Genomic DNA, 16,564 nt, shown 5'->3' on the forward strand with positions numbered 1-16,564 from the left:
ACCGTTACCACAATCTAAAAAAGCCCATGGTGTGTTCGACCAAAGAAATATGAGGGAAGCCCATGCAGGGCTTATGCAGGACCAGTGGGTGCCTTTGATATTCAACATATCAGATCTTTATTTTAAAAAGAAATCCCCCCACCCCCCAAAAAAAACTTTTACAAGGGCAGCCATGTGTTTGCCCCACGCAAATTAAAGAGAATGTCATGCATGCGTGAGCGGGGCCTGATGAAAGCTGCATATTAAAAGGCAGCAGGTCTCTGGAATAATAAGAATTCCACTGGGCCGCAGCAGCAGCCGGTGCACGGGGGTTGGCATGCACTCCTGTTTAAGAATATCCTGCGCACACATAAAGCATAGCTGGAAATACAAAGGGGATTAATGGCATGCAGAAAAGTCAGCAAAGCACGAAGATGCCCTGGTCCGTTCTGATGCGGTGGAAGTGAGAAGCGCACAGCTGGTCACGGTGTTTATGTGTGAACACGGTTTATGAATATCCGATATTAGACCCAAAGACTTTTTGAGGATAACATATCCCAAAAACAGTGGAAGCAACAACCACTAGGTAGATTTATGTATTTATTCTATACACAATAATTGGTACAATTACATTTCTTTGTAAAGTGTAGTTCATGCAAATATTAACATCTATTGTTTTGCTAATTTTTAATCCTTGTTTTGTTAGCCTTGCTTGGCTTATTATGTGCACTTAATCTAATTAATCTATGGGTTATCAGCTGATGCACATTGATTTTATCCAAAGCTTTCTGCATTTAGGACTATCCTGGGGAAATAAAAAAAGATGGATGTTCCACTCAGCAGTATGATTAAGGAGGGAGGGATGGTGTGATGATGTCATCCCAGTAGCGATGCAGTTCAATTTATCTTTATTTATACAGGATCTCTTACAGTTAAAAATTGTCTCTAGGTTTTTCAGTTAAACCCGGAGCCTGACCCTCCAAACTAGCAACAACAGCAAGAAAAACTGCCTTTTAACAGTAAGAAACCTTCAGTAGGACCAAACTCACATGGAGGGACCCCACTGCTGATGACTGGCTGGTGAGAGGTAGAGGAAAAGGGGTGATATGGCAGCGAGAAGGACAGAAGGAGGAAAGGAACGCACACATACATGTAAAACAGTCACAAACACAGGCCTACCTGCAGCGATATATTTGAATGTTTTTCAGATTCTGCAAGGTCAAAAATGCCGTGAACTTAGTCGTTCATCCAAAAAGAACAGAATACCCCCTCCACTGTGTTCGCTAAATCCTTTCTTTCCTGCCTCAACACTGATAATAGTGTATTGCGATGTTTTCTGAAGCATGCGTTGGTATTTTGTGTGGTACTACGAAAACCAAACGTCTTTTGCAGTCGTGGGGAAGGGGTTGGCAGGGGCACGGTTAAAGCTAGCCTCAGCGAAAATGGCCAAAGTGCCCACTGTGGTGAAGATGACAAAAATCCAGAGGAACATGCGGTCCACTACCATGGCAACATATTGCCAGTCTTTCTTCAGCTGGAAGGAGACAGAAGGGGCGGATGAAATGGAAGGAGAGGAAAATTGAAAAGGAAAGCATTTATAGAGCTGTTTCAGAAAAGAATGAAGATATCAACTTACGGCTTCATAGTCCTTCTCGGCCTGAAGAGCCTCGGCGATGTATGTGATAGCTTCGATAGCAGACTTTAGCTCCTCGGGCAGAGAGAGGTAGGAGCTGGGGCCGTCGATGAACTTCCTCAGGTCTGTGCACAAGCCTTCGGAGTGAAACCTGCCAAGAAACACACGCCTTAATGTCACAGGCATGAAATTCCTATTGTGGGAATGTGGTAAAGCCAATTAGCAGCTGTTAAACTGGAGTTTTGCATTGTTTGTTGCAGGTGTCCGGTGCACTGTTCTGTCATTTAGAGAGGAAGAAAGAGAAGGTCAGAGGAGCTCCCCAGGCTCACTGTGCCAGATTGAGGCCTCTGCGCTGGAGATGATGTGTGTATTAGGGGTCGCCCAGGTTACCAACTACCAGCTGCTAAAGAGATGCTAGGGGGAGGCTTGTTTTTTCTAGTTTAATAGCGTATTGGCATCCTCTCTATGAATTAGAGAATGACATTAATTCGATATGTTGAATATGGTTCTAAATTTGCAGCGCCGTTTAGGTTTAATTGTTGCTTGTGTTAAATGAAAAAAACAATGCTTTAGCCTCCAGTGAAAAGCTTTGGACAGAAATTGAACAATGTCATGGACTTAAAGAGTTCTCTGAAAATTTTGTGAATGCCAATGCTAAGACCCTGATTTGAGAAAATGTTTGCTACTGTTTGTTAAGGGTACTCAATGTTTTGGAATTCTTTAATAATACCGGCTGGGTATTAGTGCCTCGCGAAGTAAACATATTGATTTTTTTCCGCACAAAAGTAGTAGCAAATGTTTACTGTTTTGATCTTTTGCATATTTTTATTTGCAGTATTTGCATCAAAAGTTATACTACTAGTCTACTGAAGTATCTCATTAGTCATTAACCTTTTCTGCTCTGATTTCCCGAGCTGCATTAATCATGGCGAATATCCTTGAGCAGTGAAGCATGTTTCCATTAGCTGCTTCCTGCAGTGTGTCAGCCACACGGCTGTAATCCTCCTACAACTTTTAAGCGGCGAAGCCGTGCAAGTACCTCTGCAAGATGATGGCTTGAAGGCCTGTGTGAGAAGAGCTGTCGTTTTTAGAATCACGAATCCTGGCCTTTATTTACGCATTTCCATAAGGATGAGAAGGATAATATATAGGGGTTGTTATACGTAAAGCGACATGCACACCTGAATTGCATGTCCACCTGCCACGTGCAATGGGACTGTCAGATTCAGTTTCCTCTGAAAAGTTTTTGTTAAAATATTCACTCTGAGTCGCTGCCATCGCCTCATCTTTGCTTTCAGTGAACATCTGTTATTAGATGAAACACCTCAAATATTAATCACCTCTCAGTCATTAAATTCCCAAACAAAAACCGCAGGTCAGACAGCCCACCAGTAGAGGGCATTGTGGCACTATGACATTGGACAGCCAGCTGCAGGGGGCTACATATAACTTTTAATGTTTTGTATGACGCTATTACCAATGGAGCAGCTGTTGTATGTTATATATGCTGCAGATATAAAGACGGACAGTAGAGGGGGATAGAGTGATGGAGTAGCCCACAAGTGAAAGAGAACAAGAGAAACGTGCTGTAGATCTTTTTTTTTTTTTTTTTGCTTTTAACAGAAGGGTGCATCACCGCCTCATGGGCTGTGCTAGAGCACTTCTCTATAATGTGATAAATTGCTTTTAGCATGATAAAAGGGAAACTACATCTACAAAAGATATGCCAGGAATGCATCTGTGACTTGGCTGAGGGAAGAAAGTGCAATCATAAAACTGGAAGTTTTCTCCTGACATATTCTGGAGGTGAAGGGTGGGGAGGTTGCATGGAGGATTTGGGGGTGTTTAATCAAGCAGCAGCAGTGCGGCCAGATGGGTAAGAAGGGCCTGTTTGAGCCGTCTCTTCTCACACCTTTTCATCAAGTTCATCTAAACAAGGACACTGAATTGCTGTGCACACTGGTTACAGATCAGAGTTTAACTGTTTTTTTCTGATGCCCAAATATTAGTGTACATTTATCACAGCTTTGTGCAGAAGTAACTAAACAACTAAAGCTTCCCGGAACATGGGAAACACCAGCTAGGATAGCAGGACACAGAACTCAACCCTCGGAATTTTAATTCAAGGAAAGTTCTGTACGGGAGCATTTTATTTTGTGACAAATTGCTTATTTTACTTTAGGTGTGATTGTGTGAGTCAGTCTTCACTATGGAAAAGGTACATATTAAAAGGTACATATATTAAAGTACATATCAATTTACTACTCTATAGTCCACAACAGATTAACATTTAAGTTATGAAAAGAAAAGAAATGTTGGGGCAAGTTAATTCTTTTTGATCAGCAACATCTTCATTTATGTTTGCTTGTTCCATTTGATATTTTCTATCCTTGTTCACAGAGGACACTTCAGCACTGAAGCGCAGCTGTACAGACCAGCAGAAAACACTCTTTGGTGACTAAACATTGTGTCTCACCTGTTGGGTTTAGGGAACAGGACAGACATATCGGGCTTGCGGATGAAGTATTCATCGGCCACCTTGCTGACGGTGGTGACCTTTTTCTCCCTGCGGGGCAGGGCCTCCAGATAGAGGGGGGCCTCGACTTTGGGCCGCATCATGCACAGGTAAGGGGGCAGCAGGTGGATGAAGATCTAAGAGGAGAATCAGAACAAATAACTGAAGTATTCCTGAAAATGTTGGGTTTGTCAACTTTTCTGAAAGTCTATGAGGGTAAAATTTTGTTTTACAGGGTCTTCTGAATCTATTTTGTATAAATGTTTGCTTATTATGATGGATATATTTGTGTTGAGTGGAAAATGTTGAGCGTAACATTTAGATAACCTTTGAGAACAGTGAGTGTGGAAAAATCAAATAAGGAGAAATTATTTCATTTTTCAATGTCTGCAATGAAGATGTCCTTGAATATAGAGAAAAAGGGAGAAAAAACCTAAATACTCAATTAGAGCCTTAATGTGCAGAAATTACAGTACAGAAACAGCACTTTTCTACACTCAGTCTGCCATAGGACCCCTTCTTCTCCTTTACCCAGCCGGGCATCAGCAGGAGAGGCCTCCTCCCATGTGAGCCTGGTCCTGCTCTAGGTTTATATCTGTTAAAAGGGAGTTTTTCCTGCTACTGTTGCTTTAATTTTATGTTTTAATGTTTCATTAATTTTAAAAAGTGTTAATTTTCACTTTTTTCCAAAGAAAATTGTATTTACACATGACACGCATAAGTCTGAATGTGTATTTTTTAATAGTTTAATAGTTTTAATAGTCCTTTTGATAGATAGGTAGCTAGCTGGACGGACAGACAGATGAACAGACAGGCAGAGTGGTAGAGAAGCAAAATGGATTGCCAATTGGCCTCGTTGTGAACGATGGCAGAGCCAAATATCTTTCTTGAATGTTGCACCACTACAGTTTAAATAACTGTAATAAAAGAATACTTAGAGAAGAAAATCAATATTTAACTCATTTTTTACAATATCATTAATGTATCGTCCTGTCAGGGAATGATTTGTTCTTGCCCAGCTGAAATAGTTTGGATTTGTTCATTAGAGGTTCAATAAACACGACTCACATCACTGCTTAGATGCCTATTTATACATTTAAAGAGCATTATCAACTCTTTGGAGGATTGTTTCTTGTTGCTGATTCATACCGTTTCACTTTTATGAGTAAATGAATGCCTGTAACTATTGTTGCAAGTACTGATACAACAAATAATGATTTTACCAATATAGAATTTTAAAAGAAAGACTGAAAAGTAGCAGGAGCAGCAATGTCCTTTCTTGCCACCACTGAGCAGCTTAAACCCAGCAAAGCACCTGTCTTAGTTGGAGGTGAATGACAGCAAATCAGCTGCTCAGGCCTTTAATTAGTGGCACATGATGTAGAGTAAAGGGCCGCTGATAGAGGTTAACGCCACACCACAACATCCAGGCTTTTGGAGGACTGGGTTTCTTGAACACCACACTCCATTGCCTCCACCCAACAAATTATTGTAAAGACTTATATTATTTAATTAAGCCCAGACCACAGTTCACCACAATGTTGGAGGCTAATATAAAAGTTTTAATTATTTTTCAAATCACTCTAATTATGTAAAATAGCGTGACTTACCCATTAACAAGCAACCATAAGATGCTATGATCGATTACCTCGAAGCCTCAGTTAATCTGCTGCCATTTATTTGCTTTTCGCAATTAGCTTTATGACCTTTATCGTCCGTGTTATTTAATTGGTAGTAATTAGTTTGGGTGTCGAATGAATAAATATGTATTGTGGGTAAGCGGCTTACATTTTGTCCACTTATAAGGTGAAGAGTTTATGTTCTTTAGATGTAAGCGGTTGGCTGATAACCAGTGATGCAACGCTTTGAAAGGTCAACATCTGTGGCAAAAGCTACTGTAAATGATTCATAATATAACATAAACAAAGCTCGTTTCCTTCTTTTCACGCAGTTGTCAGTTGTCAGCCGTTGTCATAGTTGCCTTTTGTTCATCTGTTAGAAGTACACTCTGGCTTGAGTGATATTTGTCATTTACACCACATAACCCAGGTAAGTATAAAGATACTGCTTAAAATTATGTGCAAATTATAATTGTAACTTTGGACTGATTTGAATTTAACAATTTGTGTTGCTAATGCTCCATAATATATGGCCATTGTTTTATATGTTGTTATATATGTTGTTTTATATATCTTATAAATTTTATAAGTTATAAATTATATATATATGTGTGTGTGTGTGTGTGTGTACGTCAACACACACACACACATAGAGATATCTATCTATCTATCTATCTATCTATCTATCTATCTATCTATCTATCTATCTATCTATCTATCTATCTATCTATCTATCTATCTATCTATCTATATATATATATATATATATCTATCTATCTATCTATATATATCATACTCTCATATTGCTGAGCTAAGAGCTAAAAAAACCCCACCTCAATAAACAATACTTCTGTACTAATACTACTACTAGTACTACTACTACTTCTACAACTGCTATTCATAGTAACAATAGCAGTCGTGACCTCACCTTGCGAACCCACATTGGCATCTGATGGGTGTTTGGTGAGCGGTGGTGCAGATTCAGGACGACCACACTGAGGATGACTGAGAATGTCACTAGGATCATGGTGAGCATGATGTAGTTGACAATGATGGGCACCCCCAGCGACGTTTCGGGGATCTTATCAGCAAGCAGCAGCAGGAAGACAGTGAGGGTGAGCAACACATTGATGGACAGGCCCATCTTTTCTCCTGCAAGGGGAAATGCAAAAAAATCAACATGGGAAGATATGACATCTGTAATATTATCTTATTTTTTGGGGGGATGCTTGAGTTTAATATCCATTCTTATTGACAAAGTGACAATTCCGCTTGTTACGACTCATCTAGTTTTAGGCGGAGCGAGCTTGTTCATCCTTCATCTGAGTGAGATTAGCCACAGCTGGTCTGTGTAATGGCTCTAATAGGAAATTAATCCCCCACTCTAAGTAAAGCTGAGTGGCTAATAGTGCACGGCCTAGCAGCTCCGTTCACTCACAGGTCATTCAGGCGCCATGTTTACTTCAGATTGGTTCGAAATGGTAAGTAATGAGATATCGACGAGTGGGACGGTTGTACATGCTCGTAGAGGAACACTCAAAGTACAGGCCTCATTCACTCCTTACACAACCACATCAGCACTAGCTCTGTGTTTACAAGCTAACAGCAGATAGTAAGGCTGGAAAGTTTTCACTTGGGTGGATTTACAAAAGCCATTCTGTCCCTACTGGAATTTCTTCTCAACTTCTATTTAAGCCTGGTTCTGTCTCTTGATGTTCATCATCTCTTTTTCTCGTTCTCCCTTGGACTGCTTGCATGAATCATTTGTCTTTACAAGATTTAATAAAGGATTTACTAAATCTGAGTTCTTTTACCAGTCTGGACTTGTATCAGCAGTCACACCTATGAAGAGACTGCCCACTTAATCCATGTAAACAGGTCATTAACAGAAATCTGTTTTAAATGCATTTTCAGGGAGATTATCACTATTCTCTTTTCCAAGGATATCAATTCAACAGTTCTCTTTGGACAGCAACCATCTAATTTCAAATTGAATCCGTCTTGCTGGTAATTGGACAAACATCTGATTCCCCCTTTAAATTCAATCACAGTAAATTAGCAAGTGATCATTGTTAATCATTGGTTTGTACATATTATTTAGCAGCACAACAGGGTGGTGCTGTTCGTTGTCTTTCATCCAGGTACTCCTAGTTCTTCCCTCATTTCTAAAATGTGCATGTGGAGATTTTAGATTGCCCCTTGCAACGACTAGTTGCCTATTGCTGATCTAGGCTTAAGCACCCGCAGCAATTAGGGAATAGATGGGCATACCAGCATCAGGTGGTAGATAGAAGTTAAAGATGGCAATGATAGTGATGAGGATGCAAGGGAGGATGATGTTCAACACATAGTAAAGGGGCTTCCTCTCGATGATCAGGTAGAAGACCATTCCCTCGTACTCATCATCCAACATGACCTTCCTGCTTGGCCTGTGTTTGATGTACCACTCGCCACCCTCTGGAGAGATGTTATAAATTGAAGACAGTAAAAATGTGCATAAAAATTAAGAGTTTCTAAATAAATAACAAGCACCAGTGAAAGCCTCATCCAGCTGGATCTCCCTGATCTCTTGTCCTCTCGAGTTTAGCGCGTACTGCACGTCTATTTCTGTCGAGTCGTAAGTGTAGGAGCGGAACTGCATGGAGCAGTTCTGCCAGTCAAAGGGGAAATATTCTACCTATAGAGGAAATACCGTAGATGGTGATAATTTTACAAATTAAAATGACAATTTGATGAATCAAGCAGATTTTGGTGTTCACCTTTACTCCACATGAACTACAGTAGAGAGCAGGGGGAGTCCAGGTTACTCTGCCATTACTGTAAACCTGGACATGGACGTGCAGTGCCACATGAAATACTCCGTCATTACTGCAAATAGAAAATTCTCCGTTACTTTGCATTCTTTTTTTTTCTTTTTCTCAGAAATGAGCCCATTTCCAAAAAGGTCAAACCATAATACTGCATTTTGACATTTTTATTCACCCTGATCGCATATTGGAGAATGAGTACGTATTAAAACACCGATGTAAAAATCAGGTCTAAAATGTCAGAGTGATTAATACTACTGCTCTGAGACAAAAGAAAAAAATCTAAAGTTGCATTTTTGATTGTGTTGTCTTATTTCTATTGCAAAAAGGAATTAATGGAATATGCCTGAAACTGCCATTCATGGTCAACAGGCACATCGAATATTACATGAAATCTGAACCAATGAAATTATTTCCCTTAAAATTTCTTGACTGTCTTGAAACCTTGTGAGCACAATATTCATACTCACTTGTTAATGAGGACAATGTCAGGCAGCCAAACCTTCCCCGATGGGATACGCAACACCTCAATGCCACCATATTGCTTAGGTGACCATGACAACCGATAATCTGTCCATTCCTGTTTTCAGAAAGAGTTGGCAGTGGTTAGGCTAACATTAGCTACACAGAGGTCATGGACATGAAAAGTGTGAGGGCAAGAGGGAAACAAAAATTGGTGAACTTACTATGTTTTAATTTTTGTCTTTTCTCGCAATTATAATGAGATGAAAGAATGGGTTCATTGTGCATGTAGTCATGAATAAAGAAAGATCATCTGCATATTTAATCATGTTCAGTGTTTACTGTGTATTAGAAACAATCAGAATTGTAGGGCTGGTAGTGAATAATAAAAATAAATAAATAAAAGACTTCCTGCTAAAACCTTTACTTTTAGTTGTGCTGATACCTCAGTTGGTATTATGAGAAAATGTCCACATTCATGTGTGTAAATATGGAACCTTGTGGGTTTTCCGAAGCAACTTCCTTTCATGTGTAGCAACTTTTTGGGTTACTGACAATTCACACCAGTGCAAACCCAGGATGCCTGGAATTCCATTGATCAAACTCTAAGGAATACTTACCAGATTCATGACAACAATTGTGCTCATTTCTTCATTTTTCATATTCTGCAAGAGAAATGTTGAAAAAGGATGATGAGTGATTTACTGTTGCCTGCACAACATTAACTGAAGTATTTCTACCCTCATTTTACAAACATTCTGTGTGGACAAAAATAAAACAAAACAAAATAATACTTGACCATGAATTGCTAATGTTAATGTGCTGAAATCCTTTCTCCAAGCATGTAAGCACTGTATATTATCCTGATATTTGGCTAAGAATTTGTCTATTGCCTGCTACAGTCAGATACTAAGCTCCCAACCCTCAATCCCTTTCATTATCATTCATACCTAACACAAATCTGACTTTACAAGAGAGAATTTAAGTAGCCTATATTCTTAACTGAACTGAACATTTTCAGAATTTATTTGTTCATGTAAAAGTAATGAATACCTCTAAGAGAAGTTGACAAATGGTTATAAATTGGTTGGTGAGCTTATTTGAGAGTGTCTTGAGTCTTTAAGCAATGATTTAGTTCTTGTTGCATCCTAAACTTGAACCAGGATAAGGTTAACAAAACTTATGAAAATCCTTAACGGAAAGTGTTGGTCGCTGCTGTCCACCATGCGTCACTATTAACAGTGTCTGTGATTTCAGCAAAATGTTGACAATTATGTAAAAAGATACAACCAATAATTCTGGTATATAGTTCTAAAACATATATTTTCAAGTAATGTGATATTACGTTTAGACGGTGTAGGACTATTTGATGTGTTAATTAAATTAATTTTGAACTATTCCAAAATGTTAAGATGAACATTTTTATTTATGTTCTGGCACTGTTTAATCAGGTTTGCTGAAACTAAATTGATGTGTTGCTAAGTTGATTCTAATTGGCTACATCTGTATATAGAGAATGTATCATCAGTTCCAAAAAAAGATACACCTGCCCTTGATCCAGATTAATCCAAAGTGATTCGTGGCTGCATATTTCTTTTGTCTTTTAACAAAACCATCCAATTTGGCTTTTTGCCTCATTCTTTTTTCTGGGCTGACCTGAAAGGTTTTGTTTGAAAATTACATTTTGGGAACTTGGATGTAGTCCAGTAAGGATGCATTAACCAGATTAATGTCAGTATTAATTTGATGTAAAACTGCACTGTGTTGTCACATCCACAGCTGTAACAAACTGGGTGTCCGCCGTGGAGGATTACAGCTTCAGTCTTGCACGTGGATACGTTTGAAAGTATCGAGTTTGCGTGCAAAATCCATATCAACCCAGAAGTCAGTCCCTGTTTTCGGAAAGATCCACACTTGAACATGTGTGAGCGTGTGGCCGTGTATTTACTAAGAAGGCACAGCCTCATTGAATCAAACTTGCTATTTAAAACCCTGGGAAGAATGTCACATGGACAGCTGTCTGAGAAGAGTCGGGGGAGGGGGTAGACACTATCGCTTACCCACACTTCCTGTAACCATTTGTCCTCACCTCTGGATGACAATTTAATTAGTTCTGGGAAAACACAATATCACACAATGTGTTCAGAAAAAAATGCTCCAGCATGATCAAAAAAGGCTCCCTAATACTACAAAAAATGTAAACATCCAACTTTTAGGACGTGACCTTTGGTCAGATGGACATGATTTGTTTAATATAGTAGGAGGAGGCTTGCTGGTTTGAGTCCTAGTGGTGGACCAAAATTTTGAGAGTGCATGTAGCAGGAGAGAACAATCCTGGAGCAATGCCAAGGTGCCCTTGAGCAAAGGCACCAAACCACTAAATGTTTGGGACACCTGTTGAAGGCAGCTTATGCACCCTGACACCTTTCTCTGAATAATTGTGTCTGTTGTTTGCATGTCCATGCATATGTTAGCAGTCCAACGCCACTGTTTCTTCCTTTACTTGGGATTAAGCTATTAATATCAATATTGATCTGGGTTCTAGAATGTCCACCATGTTTCTACAGTAACCCAGAGTGGACAAATAGATTTGAATATGAGCCATGAAATTTGTTCACGTCAGTCGGGAGCTACGGGCCTATGTCAGGTCACTGTTCATGGCTGGTTGTACTGGAAAAAATCACGTACAGGCACTAGTACAGGAGTGCATGTTCACTTCCAAGATGTATCTGCGGTTGGAAGTTATAATAGACGACTTCTGTCTGCTCTCTTGGTTCAAGCCTCTTCCATCCACATTTCGAGATGTGAATTTGGGAACACGCTATAAATTCAATTTTTAACATTCTGGAAGCAGTAATTGTGGCATATGTGTGTAAACCACTGCTTTTACAGCATAGATAGGTTGCAGTGCTACAGTCATGATGTGCACATGACTCTGCTCATGCATTGTTTGGAGTCTGGAGTCTCACCAGGCCAACAAACGACGACAGGATCATACCCACACGGACCACCACCCTCTGCTCGGGGCTGACGGCTGGCCTCACTTTTAGCGTATAGTTTGAAAAGAGAGTTTTCATAAGAGTCTTCTCCACCTCAGATGCACCTGCATTAAAAAAAAAACAGGGGGGAGAGAAAAAACGTAGGTACAATCATACTGGTTACGTGTACAAAACTTAGTAATTCACAGCAAGGTTAGCCTAATGTTTACATTAAGCAACATTTACAGTTGTGTTTCCACCTGACTGTGGTAAGGTTGGAAATATTTACAATCAGTAGCTCAGAGGATGCACAATTCATCATTTTCTGCACCCTGTAGGGTCTGCCCTGACAGGAATAAATGACAATGATCACCCAACCAGATGCACCCATCAGGGGCGGCATGTGGTGGTAGGGGCCGCAGCAGAGGTGGATGTGTCCGGCTGACATTTATGCCCCCTATCAGGCAGTTTAGATGACCGAGGAAATAAGTAATAATAAAACCCCAAAAATAAGTTGAGTGAAGAGCAAATAGGAGGATAGTGATGAGTGAAGGAGACCTAATCTGGAATTTACAGAATTTGACTATGAATGAGTTGGGCAAGTTAGTTTAATGACTTCAACATTGACATAATTGACACAGCAACAGACTCTATAAAGTTATAGTTAAATCTGATTATACAACTGTAAATGACTCCCAAACATATTTTTCTTATTGGGTTTGAATTTGAGGGCTTATATGATACTTATAAAAGCTTAAAGTATGTAGAAAAGCCTACTGAATCTTCGTTAAAAATATCTGTAGCCCTTGGACAATGCTGAATTATCTGGCTCACAATGACCTTCAATTGTTTCATTTTTGGTCTTTCTCTCTTCTAACTCCCAAAGTTACAAGTTGATCTATTGATGTTCAGAAGTACCAGTTTTCTTTGCCACCATAAACTTGTACGGGCAGTATGTGTTAGCTTGCAATGTGAAGTGTACAAGGATGACTAAGGGAACATCATTTTATGAATTTCAGCAATCCTCCTTTTCTGCTCTGATTTAAAATAATGTACACACTGAGTGACAATAATAATAATAAAAAAAAAAAAAATCAAATTGAATCATTCAATCAGATCTCCAAGTGAGTGGTTTTGTCCCAGAAACCTGCGGTTGGTTATCAAATAAACAGTTGTAAAACAAGAAAGCCATTGATTCGCCTGAAGAAATAGATGTGACACTATCAATATATTTGACTGTATCTGATGGCATGACTGTTTTGATTTACTTTGTTTCTTATCTTTTATTATCACAGTGCATGTTTCTTTTTAGATATGAAACACAGGCACAAAAAACACATTTTTCTCTTAAAAAAATCTTTTATCAAATTATCTATCACTACAATTATGCTTTAGATAATTAAAATAATTCCATTCGAAGATTTTATTCCTAATATAAAGTTTAAGCCTGTGAAGGTGAAAGAAAGAAAATGGTAACAAAAAGTAAATATTACCTAAGCATTAGCAGGGGCCTATAGGCCTGTTAGCAACAGTTGCCGTATATCATTTGTCTTTAGACTTTATACATGGCCTATTAGTATCCTCACATTGTAACAGTACAGTGTTTGCACTTACTCTAAGCAGGTTCCATGTTAGCCTCTGGTTCTATGCTTGGCGAATGGTTAGTGGCAGTTCTACTTTATAGGTTGCTACAGTGCTAACTTGTGTCTTACCTCCCAGTGGGATCAAGCTGCATAAGCAGCATGACAGTGGCAGAAGAAGCAGATATTTCATGGTGGACTGCTGGGTTCCCACCTAAACAGGCCTCTGGTTGATGGTTCAGAGTTCTTTGCCTTCCCTTTGTTTAGTTCTTGTTTTTTTTAACTCTCTTTGCTGCTAGCCAAAGCTCTTCAGTGTAAGTTGTGACTTGGTGTGTTTAGACTGTTGTTGTCTGTCAGTCATGCCCGGCTTCACCAACTGCTGTCTGCTCCGATTACATCTATGGGAAGGGGTGGGTGGTTGCTACTGAACCCTCCCACCTCCCTCACCTCCTCCTGATTTGCAATCATTTAATGTTTGCTTTTATAAAACATAAAAATAAATACCATAGGCAAACAATATGGGTATGCTTTGACTTTGGTTTTATTCATTTTATTTATTTATTGTGTTCTCGTTGAGTTCATTTTTCATGTTTCCCTTGCTTGATGTATCATTTTGGTACTTTTAAGATTACGCATCCTGGACAATTCTCAACTTCCATGTGTTGGTAATGCTCAAAGTTACTTTGGTGTAGTTTGTGCGTCCTTCAAGGCCTGTCTGGATTTTCACAGTGTGCATGTGTCATTTCTGAGCATTTGTCACCATACTTGTCAATGCTTGTCAGGTGATTCAACAATGAGGCAGTGACAGCACAGACTGGCTGATCCTCCTCAAAAGTAGGTCTATGAGAAGGGACAGCAAAATGACAGAAAATATGACAGCAAAATGACAAAAAAAAAAAATCCCTGCAGATACATAGTTTTAATATTCATTGTTTTGGTATGTATGCAGGTTATTTCCCCTTCTCTTTTGGATTTTCTTGTTTTAGTTTACCAGTTATGGCCCTGCTAAAGGTGTTCATATATAAAACTTTTTTGTCACATGGGTAATCTGATGAGGTACTTCATCCTAATGTGTTTAAATGCATTGCACTTGTTTTAATGTGTTTCCTTTCTTGCACTGCTGCTAAAGAAACTTGGATGTAAATATGTAAAACATAGATTTTACTGACAATTCATAGGGATCATGGCATTATGAGCTGTTCCTCCTGCTTTTGTTTACAGGGGAGAATCTGAAAATTATGGATTTAATTTATGGATAATGGATTTAACAAAAAAAAAGGATCAGTGAACTTGTTCTACATTGAAAATAGCTAATACGTTGACAGACGGACGGACAGACAGACGGATGGATCCGGGCTGCCGATCTGACATCACTTCTCTGCGAGTGGGTCACGGGTCACCAGGCATGTGCAGCAAATCAGGCAAGCATCTTTAAAACTACAGTGTGCAAAGGGACCTAGCAAGGCTATTAAAAAAAGAGTGGGGGAGATGGACCAAATTAAAAAATATATATAAATATTACCATTTTCATGAGAACTAGGATGAACACTTTTTTCATCACGGCATGCTTGTGATATTGTGATTTATCCAATTGCTATTCCAAAGAAATGTGGATTGGGACTTTTGGACTCTTTGCAGAAACTATGTCACTGTATTTGTATTTGTACTGTCACTGTATATGCCATATATAAAGTATGTGCAGTATATAGACACCTTATATTCATTAACTTTTCCCGTCACGCTACTCTTCACTCATTATTGTTTATCGTTCATCCACGCCAGTGTAATTTATAAGCCACCGTCACTGCCTTATGGCCCGCTGCCAATTTAATTACCATAGAATTTAAATAGCCAACAGCTCGTTGCCACTGTCACATCTTTATGTGCTCACGGGGTAGTTTGGAACCCTTTTTGATAGTCGATTAAATTCAGCAAACTTTTCCAGACTAACCATAAATGATCGTTATTTGATGCAAGCAAAGGCAGGTCAGTGATTAGATTGCTTGTGATACTTAAGAGTTATGGTCTATCAGAAACTGAAACAATAAAAACAGCATGTAAGTAGAGCACATATGGGGACCAAGAAAAGTTCTTAATGTTGCTCCAGAGTTAATGCTATATTAATATAGTGGCAAACATGTGCCTTGTTTTGTTTACAAATTAAAAGCACCAACCCAAACCACTGAAGAATAATATCTCTTTTGTTTGGATTTAGATGCTGGCTTTTGAGATTTTGCTCCAGCCACAAGAGCATTTTGAGGTCAAGAACAGTTGTTTTAGGTCAACGTGATGATCGTTTATCCCAAATGTAGACAGCGAGGGCTGAGGTCAGGGCGGTGTGCAGACAAGTCACGTTCATCCACAAAGTCTGAAGGAGAAATGCTGACATAAGCAAAGAGAAAGGAAGGGGAAAGTGGCCATTGTTGCCTAAAACATACTTGTTCGAAGTGTACTGCTATCTCCTTGAGGCGCTTGAAGATAGAATAGAAGATTTCTGGATATTGTAAAAGAGAATTTGAAGTTAGGTGGTCCACAAGAAACAAATGTAGAGGATAGAATTGGATGGAGATGGCGATAGATGACTGGGGGGGTCCTCTGTGGGAACATAAGTGCCTCACTTACCAGTGGATATGGCACGGTCTTGCCATTGCAGTGCATTGTGAGTTAGGGTTTGGGTAGCTAAATACAGTTATTTTGGATACAAATATGTTCTAATGTATACAGCAGAATCTCCATATACCAGCGGGTGGCTCTCACATTACTTACTCACCTATGGTCACCAGCTGTGGGTAGTGACCAAAAGAATGAGATCATGTGTAAAAGCAGTCAAAATGCGTTTCCTTCCTTCGTCTCTCTTGGTCTCAGAGCAGAGTAGGTGTCCCTCCACCCTGAGAGGAGCCACATGTGGCCGCTTAAGCATCTGATTAGGATTCCTCTTGGATGACTCTTGGTGATGTTTTGACCCAATTCATTCCCGAGGGACCATGAGTG

At 39.4% G+C, this 16,564-nt stretch overlaps 1 protein-coding gene across 1 annotated transcript; it reads right to left on the bottom strand.

The window, feature by feature from the left end:
• Nucleotides 1-562: 562 nt before the first annotated feature.
• Nucleotides 563-13,968, bottom strand: chrnb1 (cholinergic receptor, nicotinic, beta 1 (muscle)). The gene is made up of 11 exons (XM_057027935.1): nt 13,706-13,968; nt 11,985-12,118; nt 9,636-9,680; nt 9,024-9,133; nt 8,506-8,614; nt 8,279-8,423; nt 8,018-8,203; nt 6,675-6,898; nt 4,089-4,264; nt 1,616-1,763; nt 563-1,513 (listed from the first exon to the last, which is right to left on the bottom strand). Exons 1-11 carry the CDS (start codon nt 13,764-13,766, stop codon nt 1,346-1,348), a joined length of 1,506 nt encoding a protein of 501 aa, XP_056883915.1. The 5' UTR covers nt 13,767-13,968; the 3' UTR covers nt 563-1,345.
• Between the last annotated feature and the right edge of the window lie 2,596 nt (nt 13,969-16,564).

The sequence above is a fragment of the Takifugu flavidus genome, chromosome 3, assembly GCF_003711565.1.
Source record: "Takifugu flavidus isolate HTHZ2018 chromosome 3, ASM371156v2, whole genome shotgun sequence".
Lineage (NCBI taxonomy): Eukaryota > Metazoa > Chordata > Actinopteri > Tetraodontiformes > Tetraodontidae > Takifugu > Takifugu flavidus.